This window comes from Cryphonectria parasitica, assembly GCF_011745365.1.
Source record: "Cryphonectria parasitica EP155 unplaced genomic scaffold M406scaffold_1, whole genome shotgun sequence".
In the NCBI taxonomy this organism is placed as follows: domain Eukaryota; kingdom Fungi; phylum Ascomycota; class Sordariomycetes; order Diaporthales; family Cryphonectriaceae; genus Cryphonectria; species Cryphonectria parasitica.
Genome location: NW_024468909.1, coordinates 6,800,684 through 6,815,055, shown reverse-complemented (window position 1 = coordinate 6,815,055; position 14,372 = coordinate 6,800,684). Strand labels below are relative to the sequence as shown.

General features: G+C 53.4%; 4 protein-coding genes across 4 annotated transcripts; 1 reads left to right on the top strand and 3 right to left on the bottom strand.

Annotated features, from left to right (window-relative positions):
* Positions 1–1,552: 1,552 nt before the first annotated feature.
* Positions 1,553–2,701, bottom strand: M406DRAFT_245949 (HET-domain-containing protein; the record flags this gene model as incomplete). The annotated part of the gene is made up of 1 exon (XM_040916374.1): positions 1,553–2,701. A coding segment is annotated over one exon (1,149 nt), but the record flags the coding sequence as incomplete, so codon positions are not given.
* A 2,522-nt stretch (positions 2,702–5,223) lies between these two features.
* M406DRAFT_336744 (uncharacterized protein) lies at positions 5,224–7,486 on the bottom strand (the record flags this gene model as incomplete). Its single annotated transcript, XM_040921178.1, has 3 exons — positions 5,224–5,502; positions 5,569–6,911; positions 7,000–7,486. 3 exons carry the CDS (start codon positions 7,484–7,486, stop codon positions 5,224–5,226), a joined length of 2,109 nt encoding a protein of 702 aa, XP_040782228.1.
* A 1,438-nt stretch (positions 7,487–8,924) lies between these two features.
* M406DRAFT_34218 (uncharacterized protein) lies at positions 8,925–10,433 on the top strand (the record flags this gene model as incomplete). Its single annotated transcript, XM_040921744.1, has 5 exons — positions 8,925–9,095; positions 9,208–9,321; positions 9,393–9,409; positions 9,491–9,582; positions 9,733–10,433. 5 exons carry the CDS (start codon positions 8,925–8,927, stop codon positions 10,431–10,433), a joined length of 1,095 nt encoding a protein of 364 aa, XP_040782227.1.
* Positions 10,434–10,689: 256 nt separating this feature from the next.
* M406DRAFT_35612 (uncharacterized protein) lies at positions 10,690–13,764 on the bottom strand (the record flags this gene model as incomplete). Its single annotated transcript, XM_040923363.1, has 2 exons — positions 10,690–11,397; positions 11,629–13,764. The coding sequence occupies 2 exons, from the start codon at positions 13,762–13,764 to the stop codon at positions 10,690–10,692; spliced, it is 2,844 nt and encodes a 947-aa protein (XP_040782226.1).
* Between the last annotated feature and the right edge of the window lie 608 nt (positions 13,765–14,372).

Below are 14,372 nucleotides of genomic sequence, written 5' to 3'. Positions count from 1 at the left end.
ATGGAGAGCATCCCTGATCCGTACCCGGTCTGTCCATCATCCATACAGGGGCTGTCTTCTACGTGGAGCATTGCTTCTACTTTCAGCTTCGAGAGCATCTACGTCATATATGAAGACTACCTACCTACGAGTGGTAGGAACAAGTCGATGCCTGTGTAGACCGGGAAAACAGAGTTATTTTCATGAAGTGCTCAGCTCATGAGGTCTGTCGGGATGTAGTTCCCCTTCAGAGGCGAATCATCAACTTGAGAAGGGAAAGCGTTTATTGAACAAGTGACGAATATGCAAGTCTTTGGTGGGATCTGAATTGATCAGTGGCCCCTGTTTGTTAGGAAAACAGGCGGGCTGGGTATTTCTTTTTGTTCGTCTCTATCGTCATTACACACAGTACACACAACAAATTCGACATTTTCAAACATTCAGTTTGCTGGAAATTTCCTACAAGACAGTGCAGACTACTTACTGCCCAAGGTTTCTAATTCGAACCAGGGGTGCTGTACCGAGCATGAAAACTCAATAAAAAGCCATCCGTGCTAGGCTCTGATGTCTTGAGCAGGACATTCCTCCTAATGAATATTCTGTTGAATTGCCACATCGAGATATTTAGGCGATGCCATATCAGCAGTCTTTACGTCCCCTCATTTTGTGTTATTTCTCTCTTTTCTTCCTTCCTTCTAGTGATGGCTAGTAAGTAAGATAAGTAACTGATTGGAACGACTAATATCAAACTGTGGCTGAAGCGACTCAAGCTGCTTACTACATAAGTTCAAGCAGATTTGTACAAGGGAACTGCTCTTGTCCGTAATGTGTTTCTCCCTCTCTATTGTCTAAGCAGCTAACGTCTGAATATTTACACCAAACGGACTCTCCTCTCCTTGAAATAGTCAGGGTGCCGCTCAAAAGGATCGGGGCCTCCCAAGCTCTTGCCGTCCTTATCGCTCAGTGAGAGATCAAGTCTGATCGATCCAACTCGGATCGCTGTTTGCTCATCCATCCACTGAATGCATAAGATATGCAGCTGCTTGGCTCTAGTACGAGTCTCCCAACTATCTTCACCAGGTTGCCCCAGCACAAGAAGTCCCCATCTCTTCGAAGATAGGTTCACGTGAGCCCGATGGTATTGGTCTTGGTCATAACTGACACGCTGAGAAGAAGTGCGGTAAAGTGTCAACGTGCCATGCTCATCCAACATCTCAACACCGAGCGCTTTTCTCTCTCTATCAAAGAATAGGGTCCCAAGCATTCGCGAGGTGGAGATGCCAGCCTCCTTCGGGACCGCTACCTCATTTAAGGATATTTTTGGTGACAAGATCGGGGCCACGAGGTGCACGGCCCGGGGTGGTCCAAGTGCAGTCAGGGATCCCAGCGATGTTGTACACGCGTTGGTGTAGTCCAAGAGGTTAAAGAGTCGCTCTTTGATGCCGTCGTCATTGTTGTTGACGCTAGCGGGCTCGAACTGTATGTCATGTGCGTGGCGCCGATACGAGACGCCTCCCTGAGCACTCGTCTCCAGAAACGGCCGCTGCATGTCGAGCGGAAACATACTGGCCCACGTCCAGGATGGGAATGAGCCATCCTGTGCCGACGGTTGCCTTGAAGTCCATGTGGTCCATGCCAGTCCATATGCGAAGCTGGCCTCTGCTGAAGAGACTTGGAGTTGAGAACCAGTCTCACCTGCCACAATGAAGGGGATGCCGGCAACGTTATAGACAGGAAGCGGGGCCTTCTCAAACACATTGGCCACGCCTTGAAACGCATGAAGCCCGTCCGAAGGAAACGACAATTCTCTCTTGCAGTATTCCTTCAATAAATCTAGATACTGGACAAAGCAGCTGACCAGCTTCTCTCCCAGGCAGGTCAGATCGTTGTTGCTTGTGTCTAAATCCAGCGAGAGAAGCTGACTGCCGATTCCCATTCGCGCAATCAGGCTCTTGGACGACTGCTCCTCGAACTGCTGCACCAAGGCGGCGTCGTCGCCCGCGCAATCGATGCTCACATGATTCTCCACTTGCACGCCGCCCGCAGGGTGCGCGCACTCGAACACCATCCCTTCCTCGGCGAAAAGCAGCCGCCTGCGCGGCAACTGGCCCTCCTGGAATGTCCACGCGCGGGAATTCCACGTGGACTGTCGCCATGTAGTTTCACGCAGTGGATGGACTCCGAACTTGAACCTATCGTCAAGGATGAAGGGCTCAGGCAAGCTCCGTGGCCGCTCTCCAACACCTGGGAGCCCGTAGTCATGGCTGTCACCAGCAGCAGCGATGATGGTGAGGTCGGCGCACTTGTAGATGAGGTCCATCTGGCTGATCTGCCGGGCTTTGTCGGCTGGGTCTGTTTGGTTGATGCAATATTGGTCTACCCATAGGTAGCGGAAGCCGAGAGCCTGGGTGACAGTCATGGCATCAGCTATCGTGTGCGGGAGAGGTACTGGGAGCCCCAGTGCTGCAGAGCTGGAAGAGGTTGGCTGCGTTTGTTGCTGTTGCTTGGAGGGAGCCTTGCCCCAGACATAGCTCAGAGCAATGAACCGCTTGTCCTGTGCAAAGCTCGAGGGGACGATGTTACGCTCAATGCAATCGATCAGGTTCGTCTGCGGAACTGGGCGCTTCGGTGAACACTCCGGGTGGTGACCCTGACAGTGGGTGAGCCAGGCTCTGGGCAAGGCGGCGTCGAATGATCTGTGCACTATCCGGCGTTGAGTCATCTCCGCAGCAACATTGTCGAGCATGCACGTCAATACCCTTAGGGTAGCGATGGGACGTTCAGGCTGGAAATCGACCCGGCGATGCTGATAAAAGCGGCCGTCGATACTAGTAACAGGTCCCCCGTGACTCCAGGCAAAGATGCCAGAGGACTCGTCCTCGATATTCTGCGATTGGTGCAGTTCCGCGAAAAAGCGACAGAGATGACAGCTTGATTCTAAGACAGGTGCATCCTCTCCCCTTGAGTTTTTCACGCTCTGGCTGTACGAGGCTTTGTCCTGGCGGAGAATTTGTGTAGGATTCTCGCCAGGGCTGGCGAAAATTGCCTCCCAGTCGATGGTGGCACATTCTCTGCAGAGATCCGAGCGTCTGAGGCTTTTCGTTGACATGCCTGCTTTTTGTGACATTTTGGAATGTTGAAAAATAAACGGGAGGTGCATAAAAAGAAGTATTTAAGTTGTTTAAATGCGGTTTTGAGGGTGTGTCGAGGGTGCAAGAGGTGCCAGGTTTGGAGTTTACCTGCGGCGCTGTGGCTCGGCCCACTTCAGCTGGTGGCCTCCCATGCAGTGGACCAGCCGACTTGCGACACATGTCCAAAGAATGTTGGAATGAGGCGTAGCATATAGGGTAAATAACATAGTACGAGCGAGAAAGTTATCGCTGATAGAATAGAGTTGTTCTCATTTGCATTCCACCGTTCGGACCTCATTAATTGTACGACCCATTTTATATGCTCCACGTTATCAACAACAACGACAATAGAAGAATTGCTCAAACCAATACTCATATTCAGCTTATAGTAGATGTAAGAAGATTTTTACATTTGAAAGCTGGAACATGGAGAGCCGTATCATGTCGGCTGTGGCATGATAAGCAGCCAACATTAATAGAATGGTATATAAATAATGTGCAACGGAAGGCTGGCGAGTGTACAAGTGTCGAGATTAGATACCGGATCAAGTAATTACAGTAAGCACAAGGAGGACAGGTTCATGGTTGATTTTACGGTGTATATGCCGACCAAAGGTGAGAGTTTTTGGAGCCTACTTAGTACTTTGCAAGATACCAAAGTCACTGGTTGTTCAAATCAACTTCGAACCTTGATTCTGAAATTGCGAATAAGTAATACTACGGCTAAAGACAATGCTATTCGCAACACGAGATGACCAATCTCCTTTATCACTGTAAGCAAGAAAGTATGTAGAGATAATTATTGAGCACACATAAGCTGTTGTACGTGCAAGCTGCACAGTAATCAGACCATGATCAATAGGATTGTTCATCCTGTCCATGCAGTAGGGCCTCGTTCCTACCTCGATGCAGCAGAGCCTCACTCACACACCTAATGAGTAAATCTTACCAATAGTAATAACCCAGGATGTCCTCTCATCCTTTTTCATGGACTAACCAACCACCCACAAGCATCCCATCTTCATGGCTAACGCAAACTGCTCTCTCCTGTCCGCCTCCAAGCCAGCCCATATTTCTTCCACCCTCAGAATGACATCAACGGAGCGTTTCCCGACGCTCCAGGCCTGCTGGTGACCCCTTTCAACGCTTTGCGTCGCTGTGCTTCGGCTACAGGCTTCGAGCTGTGTTCTGTCCGCTAATGACGTCCCCCCGCCTTAGCATGGGATTGTGTGGTTGCACAGTTCTCGCCGCACTAATATAAATGGGTTGCCTCTGCACCTATCGTGGGCTATGAGCAGTTATCAACGGCAAGTCGGGCTGTACATGGGGACAGACAACCTCCTGCCTCCCAAGCAAGATGGTCAGGTGATAGCTTTACTCCTATCCCCAACATCATGTTGGAGGATCAGGGCCTCGTGCAGAGCTTTTGATTGGCAGGCGGGCGATGAAGTTGACACCATGGTAGCTCTTCCTTTGGAGGTCTGAAGGAAGGCCACGCAGTCCGTGAAGCACTTTCGCTAGTCGCAGGGAGGGCAAATGTAAGCAGGAGAATCAACATGACACGCTGGTAGAAGAAGTCTGCCTTTGAGGGTGTCAAGTCAGTTGCAGTCAAGATGGTTTGAGATTCCTGGATGAGTAGTTGAAGGAGCAGACCGGGATAGAACAGTCCCAAGGACATCTTAGCACTGCGGAACCACGTGCCGTGTTGTTGCAAGAATTCCCATTAATTGTATATGCTGGATGTGACCAGCTTTCCCCTACCAGGCAGTCTGCTAATTGGCTCCTTTTTTTTTCTTTCTTTCTTCCTTCCCCCCTTCCCACAAGGCTATGCCCAATCCTTCACTTGAGACGCATTCATTTCTGTTTTGTTATTTGTTTCACCGCCCACTGTGTATCATTGTGGTGCCCTCATGCCCGAAGTCCAGGTTCGAGACGCAGTTACCCTTTCCCCACCTCCACGGCAGAATATCTGTAGACATTCGTTTTCCCCTGCTCCATTCCAAACGAAACAACAGAGTCAAATGATCCGTGGGGCCGCCTTGTGTCCTTTCTTGAACCATGCAGAGTAGGTCTTATTACCTGCTGGGTCCAGAGGGTTTCGGGCCCAGAAGTGCTACTCCGAGTCAGAGGCAACCTCCTTCCGCCCGAGCATCGTAAGCTCCAGGTCGTCCAGGTCCTCGTCCTCGCCATCGCCTTCGCCGTCGTCGCCGTCGCCGTTCTCGTTCTCGTTCTCGTTCTCATTTTCATTCTCGTTCTCTCGGTCGCTGGCCAGACCCAGTAGCTCCTTATCCACCTCGTTCAAGTCTTCGGCATCCTCCATGGTGACATCGCCGTTGGAGCTTGGCGCTGGCGCGACCCCATTCGACTTGCGGCCGCGGGGCCTCGACCTGGACTTTGCAGGCGCAAGCATGCTGTCCTCCATCATGGAGTACTGCGTGGCGTCTGCATCCCGGTCTACCTCCTCTTCGGTCTCGTCTGGGTCCCTCTCTCCGTTCGCCGGCCTCTGCTTGACCTTCTTGATAGGCGCGATGGGTCCCACATCGGGCCCGACTTGACCTTCCCATCGGTTGAGACGGCGGACTGCACGGCGCAGGGAGGCACTGTACGCAACAAACTCCTCGCCAAAGTCGTCCACCTCGGAGACCATGGGCACCAGGCCACCGAAACCTCGCTCTCGGAAAGACAGCTTCTTTCCTGTCATCGGGTCGGTGCCGGAGGGATAGGCGGATGGGCCCACGAGCGCGTGATGCTTCAGAGCGTTGACATTCTCCTCGCCCTCGCTATCATCAAAAGGATCGTCCATGTGCTTCAGCCGTGCCACTGCTCGGACAACGGCGCCCTCCATCTTTCGGGAGCGGCGTGCCTTTCGGTGGGCCTTCCTGATCCCACGGTCAAGAATATACTCCACCCGCTGGGATCTGTTACGCTCTACAGCGAGCTGATGTGCAGTGGGGGGCCTCGGCTTCCTCGCCACGATGCCCTCGATGACCTGCGGGCCGCCGGGGGAGCTGCCCTCGAAGATCTGGTACTTCAAAGGTGCTCCGGCGCGACGGTTCGAGCCACCAAGGCCGTCCTTGTGCCTAGCAAGGGCTCGGGGCGGAGGAGTCGAGCGGGTGCTGTCCATGTCGGACTCGTGCTTGGAAGGCCTGATCCTGGGCAGTACACCCATCGTAGAGCCCTCATCACCAGCTGGAAACATACGAGCCCTCGACCCACGCTTGGAGCTGCTCTCGAGAGCATACTGCTGATCGGCCTCGATGATCTTCTTCCGCATGGCCTGCTTGCCCCTGCCGTACTCGATCTCCTCCTGTGTGTCGATGTTCTCCTCGGCCTCTTCAGCCTTGGTCAGCTCCTCGAGGCGGGGGACGCCCTGGTTGGCAACGTCCACGCCGTAGTCCACACCCTCGCCGAAGGGATTCTCCATGCAGCCCTCCTCGGTGAAGTCGGACTCGAGGTAGAACCAGATGACCCACAGGAAGGCGCGGGCGCGAGACTTGCTGCTGAGGTTTGTCTTCATGATGAGGTCGTGGAACTCCCGCCCTGGTGGGAAGTGCAGCTCTGCCACCTTGGGGGCCGAGAGGCAGAGGACGAACAGCAGGTTGACGGGGTTGGTCCTTGGTATGTTCATGTTCTTGATAGAATCCAGCGACTGCGGCTCGGGGCGGTCCTCCGAGCCTCCCTTCAGTATGGATTTCAGTCGGGGGGCATCCTGCAATTGCTTGTACGAGTTGGGATCTTGTCGAGCCTGGAGGGAAGGGATAGCGTGATAGGTTCGTAGTTGTGCTCTCATCTCGGGAAAGACTGCACGAGGAGGGCAAGAGGAGAGGTTAGCAAAGAGAAACGGATGCGTCTCGACGATGATGAGGACCAAACTGGGGTTGGCACTCACAGTTGAGGGTGGTGTTCATGCGGCCGATGTTCACAAGGAGACACACCATAGCCATACTCTTGGCGGCTTCTCGGTCACTAAGCAATTTGTCGCGGAGGACCTTACTGGTCTTTGAGCTTCTGGACATGGTATCGATGTAGAGGTCGGCAAAGGTCTGCTTGGGCTTGTTAGGCTCCCAGCTGTTGGTGAAGACGTGCATGTCGTCGTCGAAGACGGCCCTCAGGAAGTCGTACTGGATGTCGACGCGCCAGAGGGGCTCGCCGTCATCCTTCTTCAGATGCCTGATCTTGCCGATGGCGTTCGAGTTGCCCGCGCCGAGACCCCTCCGGCGCCGCGATGGACCAGGCTCTGGGGTGCCCATCTTGGACCTGTCGTCGTCCTCGGTGACGTTGGTCATGAAGGACTTGTCGTTGTAGTTGCGCTGGGCAGGAGAGCTGGGGGCCTCGAGGTCAGGCGTTCCCGCTGCGGAAGAAGGGGAAGCTGCCATTACTGCGACCGAGGGCGAGGGTGAGGGCGCAACGTGGCGAGGCGAGGTAGACAAGGGAAACGATGCGTCTTTTGTGGCGTTGTTGCCGGGGGAGGGAGGTGACTGGTGGTTGGCTGCGATTCAGTGCCCGCTCGCCGACGGATGCTGATGGTGCGTTAGGCCTGACTGTAACCTGGACCTGGGCTGCGCGAGGGGAGGAAGAAGGGTTTGGGTTTGGTCTGATGGCGATCACAATTGCGATCGTGATTGGTGATGGGAAGCAGGATGGGGATGGGATGGGATGGGATGGGTGATGACGAACCAGATAGGAAGAATGCAGGACGATTTGTCAAGAGAGAGAGAGAGAGCGCGAGAAAGACTGAGAGAGCTGGCTAACGCGACGAGCCGATGATGAAACTCGAGATTACGGCCCACGGGTTTGTCTGTCTTTCAGTCTGTCTGGGAAAGGACAGACGATGATAGGTAAGCACTCGGCTGGCCCTTTTAATGTGTGTGTGTGGGTAATTGAATGGATGAGTGAGCTCGTCATGGAGAATCCATCTTGGAAAAAAGAAACGGGAACGCGAGCGCCATCCCGGCCTGCCACACACCTCTCTCGCAATAGAGCTGGAATGGAGACGCCCAGGTCGCGAAGGTTGCTAAATTGATTTGGCGTGATCGTCACTACTGACCGGGTAGGGAGCTAAGGCACGAGCCAGCATTGTGCAGGGGGGGCGGAGGTTAGTACACAGCCAGGCGCGTCTGGGCCCCAAGGGACCGAGAGCAGCCCTGGCAGCCAGCATTCGGGGGACGCATGTGGTACCTGTGGCATGGGGTCCCGGGGGGGGGGGGGGGGTTCAGCAGTACGTAAGCACCCCAACGATCCTGGACCCTTGGCTCTGCAACCTTTGAATCTTTTACTATGGCGGCACCTCACATAGCACATTGTACTATGCTGACTGGAACATTTCGCAATGGCCCGAGTATTGTACTTTTCTTGGTAGGTATATGCCGTATACTACATGGTATATTGCATAAATTTCACTGACTTACATACACTTGAAGTGCATGTGCTCGCAATGGGCGTACGTCTTAGTGATACCTCCTTTCTGTTTAATCTACCATGATTGTACGTTTTCATGATCACAGTCTGGCAAATCTTCGAACATCTACATCTCGACTCTTCATATTGTGATTACATAATAGAGACATCGACCATCTTTTTTTTTGGCGCTGTTCAACGACATGACTTATCCTAAACTGTCACTCGGGCAGCGGTATCTAGCCGGCAATAAAAGGTCGCACGACATGACATGACAACCTTTGGATATCATCATACATAAATCTACTACATAGTACAGAAATATTGACCCCAGATTCTCAGAACAAGGGGGTCTCCTCTCCATCTTTCTCTCTCTCCACAGCTCCCCATCCAGGATCGACACAACTACCACCCGTCATGTCACCAGCCGCCAAGATACCCGTTATCGACGTCTCCTCTGCCAGTCATGACGAGCAGGCCAAAGTAGCCAAGGAGCTGGTGGAGGCTGCCATCGAGCACGGCTTCGTCTATATCCGGAACAGAGGGGCTGATATCCCTGTGGATGCTGTCGAAAATGCATTCCATCTGGTGCGCTCAACCCCCCCCCCCGCCCCTACCCCAAGGCCGACGACCTATTTCCATTGGCGAAAGACTTGCCTCTTTTGTGCTGCAGTGTACTGAACCATGGCAACCATCACAGGGTAATAAGATCTTCAGTGCGCCAGTGGAGGAAAAAGAGAAGTGCACGATCCAGAAGGACAACCGTGGCTGGTCGGGTATGAACTATGAGACCCTGGATCCTAAAAACCAAAGAGTACGTCTATCTCTTTCCTCCCCTTAAATATTGTGCAAAAGAAGGCCACATACTAAACCTGCTGTGTTTAGGTCGGCGATTTCAAGGAGTGAGTTTCAATTTGTTGGGTATCATGGGTATTTGGGCATCCAGCGAGCCATGGCTGACGGACGGAGCACGGCTGTGACAGAGCATTCAACTTTGGCCAATTCGTGAATGGAAAGGCTCAACAGCCCTTGCCAGAGAGCTTCGTACCATATGAGAGCCAGGTAGAGGTTTTCTGTGCGTCATTTCTTATTCCGTTTTATCGCTCCATCTCGTCATTGCACGCCCCCCCCCCCTTTCCCCTCCGACAAAGAAGACATGTATCATATTTCAGCCTCCCAAGACTCATGTGGCCCCCTTTTGCTCACACTAGATCTTAATCCCCAGATGACTACTGCTACAACCTCTCCCTGAAGATCAACCATCTCCTCGGGATCGGTCTCGGGGTGTCCCCACCCACCTTCTTCCGGGACCGTCACCTCCGCGAACGCGGCTCCTCAGGTAACACGCTGCGTTTTCTCTACTACCCCCCTTTATCCTCTCTCGCCTCCTCCGCCGCGGCCGACCTCAGCAGCGCAACAGCCGAGGATGTAAGAGCAGGCGCCCACTCAGACTACGGCAGCATAACTCTCCTCTTCCGCCTGCGAGGCCAGGCCGGCCTGGAGGTCGACACCGGCAACGGCACCTGGGCCCCGGTGCCCGTCACCCCGCCCGGCACAGAGGACGACCCAGCCCCGCCCATCCTCGTCAACATCGGCGACCTGCTGTCTTACTGGACCAACGGCCTGCTGCGGAGCACCGTGCACCGCGTCGTCTTCCCCTCCCCAGGCAGTTCCGGCAACAACGTGGTCAGCGGTGAGACCGGCGACAGCCCCAGGTACAGTATCGCTTTCTTCTGTCACCCCGTCGGATCCACGACGCTCGAGCCCGTGCCTAGTGAACGGGTGAGGAATCACAAGCCTGAGAACGGGTTTGAGAGAGGGGGCAATCCGGATGCCGAGAGGAAGGCCATCACGGCGGATCAGCACCTGCAGATGAGGCTGCAGGCGAGTTATCTGCAGCTGTACGAAAAGGACGGGAAGAAATGACGAGGCAGCCCTCTACTTTGCATGAGAATTTAATATGCCGTTCCAAAAGAAAATGTCTCTTGCTCTGCTGTATGAACCACAGTGTTTTTGAATTGTGCAAACCCCCCCAAGTGGGAGGGAGCGAATACAACGCAGTACTCCTCCTCAATGCAATATCAACCATCTTTTACCCTCCAAAACATCCGCCTGTCGATGCAAAATTCAATGCTACTCCAAAAAAAAAAGTGAACCCAAGTCTATACTTCCACACATGTTTTTAGCATAACCCAATGTAATACTTCCTCCATGAGTCCTTTCCATGCGCACTAGTCCCGATCCTATGGCGTCTCGTCCCATGTCTGTTACGCTTCTTTCGAGCGTCCTCTTCACAGGTGATAGCCTCTAGCAAGCGCCAGTCGTATGCGACCATGACCTCTGGTTGTCCACCTGGGCCCTTTAACGGTTGGGATTGTAGCCTTGTGAGAAACGCCTCCGTAGCTGCTGCCCTGCGCCGTTCCACGAGCACCAGCCTGGGCTGCCTACGACGCGAGCCGGCTAAAGAAGTCGAGGCGAGCCACGAAGGTATGTCTTTGAAGACTGCCGCCACGCCGTGGCTTGGGAGTAAATCCTCGGTGAGCCATGGAATGCTGGCGACGCATGGGGCGAGCAGGATGAAATGGCCGGCTAAAGCACAATTTTCACCCGCGTGGCGACAAGTTGGCTGTTCTCTCGCTGAGGGCTGGACATCCAATCTTGAAGCCACTGATGAGGACGCCATTTTTGACGCCTTTGCTAGTGCAGAGGTGTTCGCCTCCGAGTGCAAAGATGCCGCGACTGAAAAACAGGGGGATGAAGGGCCTGGGTCCGTCATACCAGGTTCATCTTGCAATTTTTCAACCCCAGACAAGGACGGAAATGCAGGGGGAAGAGCGTTACTTTGCGACGAGGGGCTGGACGTGACGTCCCCTAGAGGCTGGCGTGAAGCCTGCGGGCACACTTGTGAAGACACGGACACAACCGAGGTGACCACGAAGTCTCTCTTCCGTTTGACCAAAGGGGGGGACGGTGGGCTTGTCTCGCTCCGTCGCTTGCGAGGTGAGTGCATGATTGCCGTGCTAATTCTCGAGGGTGATTGCGTAGACCGCTGAGCCGCATAGAAAGTTGGTGGCGTTGGGATAGTTCTTGTATCATGTGTGCTTGTCCTACGCGCGTCTACAGGCTCAGTGCCTACCTTCATAATGGTATGCCCTGGCCAAGTCTCTGAGGTAGTATCGGTGGTTATTGTGCCATTTGTGGACTGGCTGTCCTGAAGAGCAGCTTTACGTCTTCGTTTCGACTCGGCTTCTTCGAGGATTGTTATCCATTGAGCAAGCTCCTGGCTGTCCTGTTGTTCGGGACACATGCGGTCCGTTTCCGCGAGATCTTGCAGCTCATCGAACCCAAGACAGTCCTTCCATGACCTGTCTGTATGAATTTTGGAGACGTATGGGAACCGCGGACTCCAAAACCTCGTATTGGTCTCCTTGTGAAAAGCGAAGCAGGTGATGTCGAAGACAGCAGGCTCGAGAAACACCGCCGACATTCGTCTGCCCTGCATAATACCTGACGGCAATTCGATATCCAGTTGGTCGTTCTCGTCCGGCGGCACGGCTTTCGTGAAGACGTATTGTTTGAAATATTCCGCCATGGCGGCGTTGAGTTCAACCTCGGCCACGATGATAAAGCTGGGCCTCACCTCTTCGAAGCGCGTGGCCTCTGCCTTGTTGGCTATACATCCAAGGTAAAAGTGAGTATACTTCGTGTTTGGCAGCCCTAGAACTTTGGCCCTTGTCGGATCATAGCGGGCACCAACGACTGCAAAATCGCCAATGTCGCCCAGATTCTTGACATATGCTTTCTTGAGCTTTAGACAACAGGATGCATAACGACGCTTATCCATCTCTAAATTGAAGTAAGGTTCGTCGGGTTTCAATACTAGGCCCTCCTCTTTCTCGACGATGCAGGCCGCGAAAGCCTTGCGCAGTTCCGTTGCAGCCAGACGGGAGGAGAAGTTGATGACCTCTCTCTCCACCAAGGTGGCGCGACCTTCTTCACAAAGAATCAATGTAGAGAGACGCTGGCGGCGATCGGAATGCCTGCTGCTAAGCATGGACTCATCGTCAACCAATAACAAGTCGAAATATACGATCATAAGACGTTCCGTTGCTGGAGGCGGACTGTCCTCGTCAATGCCGATAAATCGCCCGCAACGATTCACGTGCCTTCGTATCTTCTCAAAGCCGAGAATCTTCTTCTCCTGATCACTCCAGACGACCAGCTCCCCTTCCAGAATGCAGCGCCTCTTGAAACGGCAAGCTGCTGTCCCGAGGCCAAGGGACGATCTGATGGCGCTGTGCAACTTGATGCGATCCCTGGTGCTGTCTTTTCCGGATTTGGAGAAGATCTGAATGCATCGATCGCCTTTGGAGAGGTCAATATGAATTTGACAGTACTCCCCATCCATTTTCCTCTCGCAGCTCATGACACCACGGCCCATACCAAGACAGTGTTGTATGCTTCGCGCCTTGAGCCAGGTTTGCCGACCAACCTTGACACCGACTTGGGGCTTGATGAGCCGCGGGATATCGGCCCTGTCAAGATCGATTCCGAGGGCCTGGCTGTTACGAATCTGTTGCTCGAGAAGGGTAGTTGCGACAGCGAAGTTGTCATGAATATTCAGCAAGGCGGGAAGCAGAGGATGACACTGAGAATATACCAGGTCCTCTGGCACGACGACTGGGAGAAAGGTCTTGAGAATTAAGCGACATAGCCATTTGGCGTCTCTTGGTGATAGCTGCCTGAAAAGATGCGTGAGAGGGTGCAGGTGGTCTCTGGAGGTAGCAAGGTTTGAACTCGCCGCCGGTCGCGACGACCGCACCGCGGGTGAGCTGAAGTCGACTCCTGCCGCCAGCTGATGCAGCACCTTGTCAACCTCCTCGACCGTGATATCGCACTCGGTTCCATTGGGAGCGTCCTTCAATATGTTCTCGACACACTCAGCCAGATCAACGCCGGAACCTTGTTTGCGCCACCTGGTCAACTCTTCCTGGCGCCTCTTGCCAAGACCACAGGCCTTGGTAATGATGCTCTCAAGGCGGTTGTGCTTGATGTTAAAGACCCTGTCGGTGCGCCTCTCCGGAAGCAGCGTCGACAGGACCGCCGTCCGGTCAACATCTCCGTTTTCGATCTGCTCTCGGTGACTTGCGAACCAGTCAGTCACGATCTTGTTACTTCCCCTCTGACGTCTCTTGCGACCGAGGTCCGTCTCGAGGCTCTGGAGAAGATCGCAAACGGCACCGAAAGACAAAGGCATTGCTCAAGGCAAGTAAAGTTCCCTATGTTCAAGGCAGAGGCAGTGAGAAAGCGAGGAAATCATGGAGACGAGGAGAAGGAGTGACAAAGGAAAAAAAAGGTGTAAGCTCGAGAATTTGTAGGCAGCCATGTGAAAAGGAGTGCAAAAGGAGGATTTGCAATTATGTATTAAAAAAGTAGAAGAAAGGTGTGTGGCTGTATGACCCCATTCAAATCCTGCTTATTCGGCGCTATCCGATGGTATCTTCACCTCACTCTTTACTGCTGGGCGCATGAACCGTGAAGTACACAAAAATGGTAGGGATGACGCGCCGAGGTCGCGTGCCTCCGGGATCCCACTAACATGGATCTGCGATTGAGTCCCTGGAGGTATCTGCTGTGGCAGGGCAGGAGGGCAGGAGGAGGCAGGAGGCAGGCACAGCACTGTGCTATAATTAAGTACTCATTCATCCTTATCTTATCAGAGCCTGGAGTTGTGCATTAATGTCACTGAACAGTTCACCGAATTAACAACATGTGTGCCCTATTCCAAATTTCAATTCAACATGGATAGTAGTAGGGCGAATTATGACTGTCGAGGAAGGGGAGGAAAGCAATAGCCTTTACCAT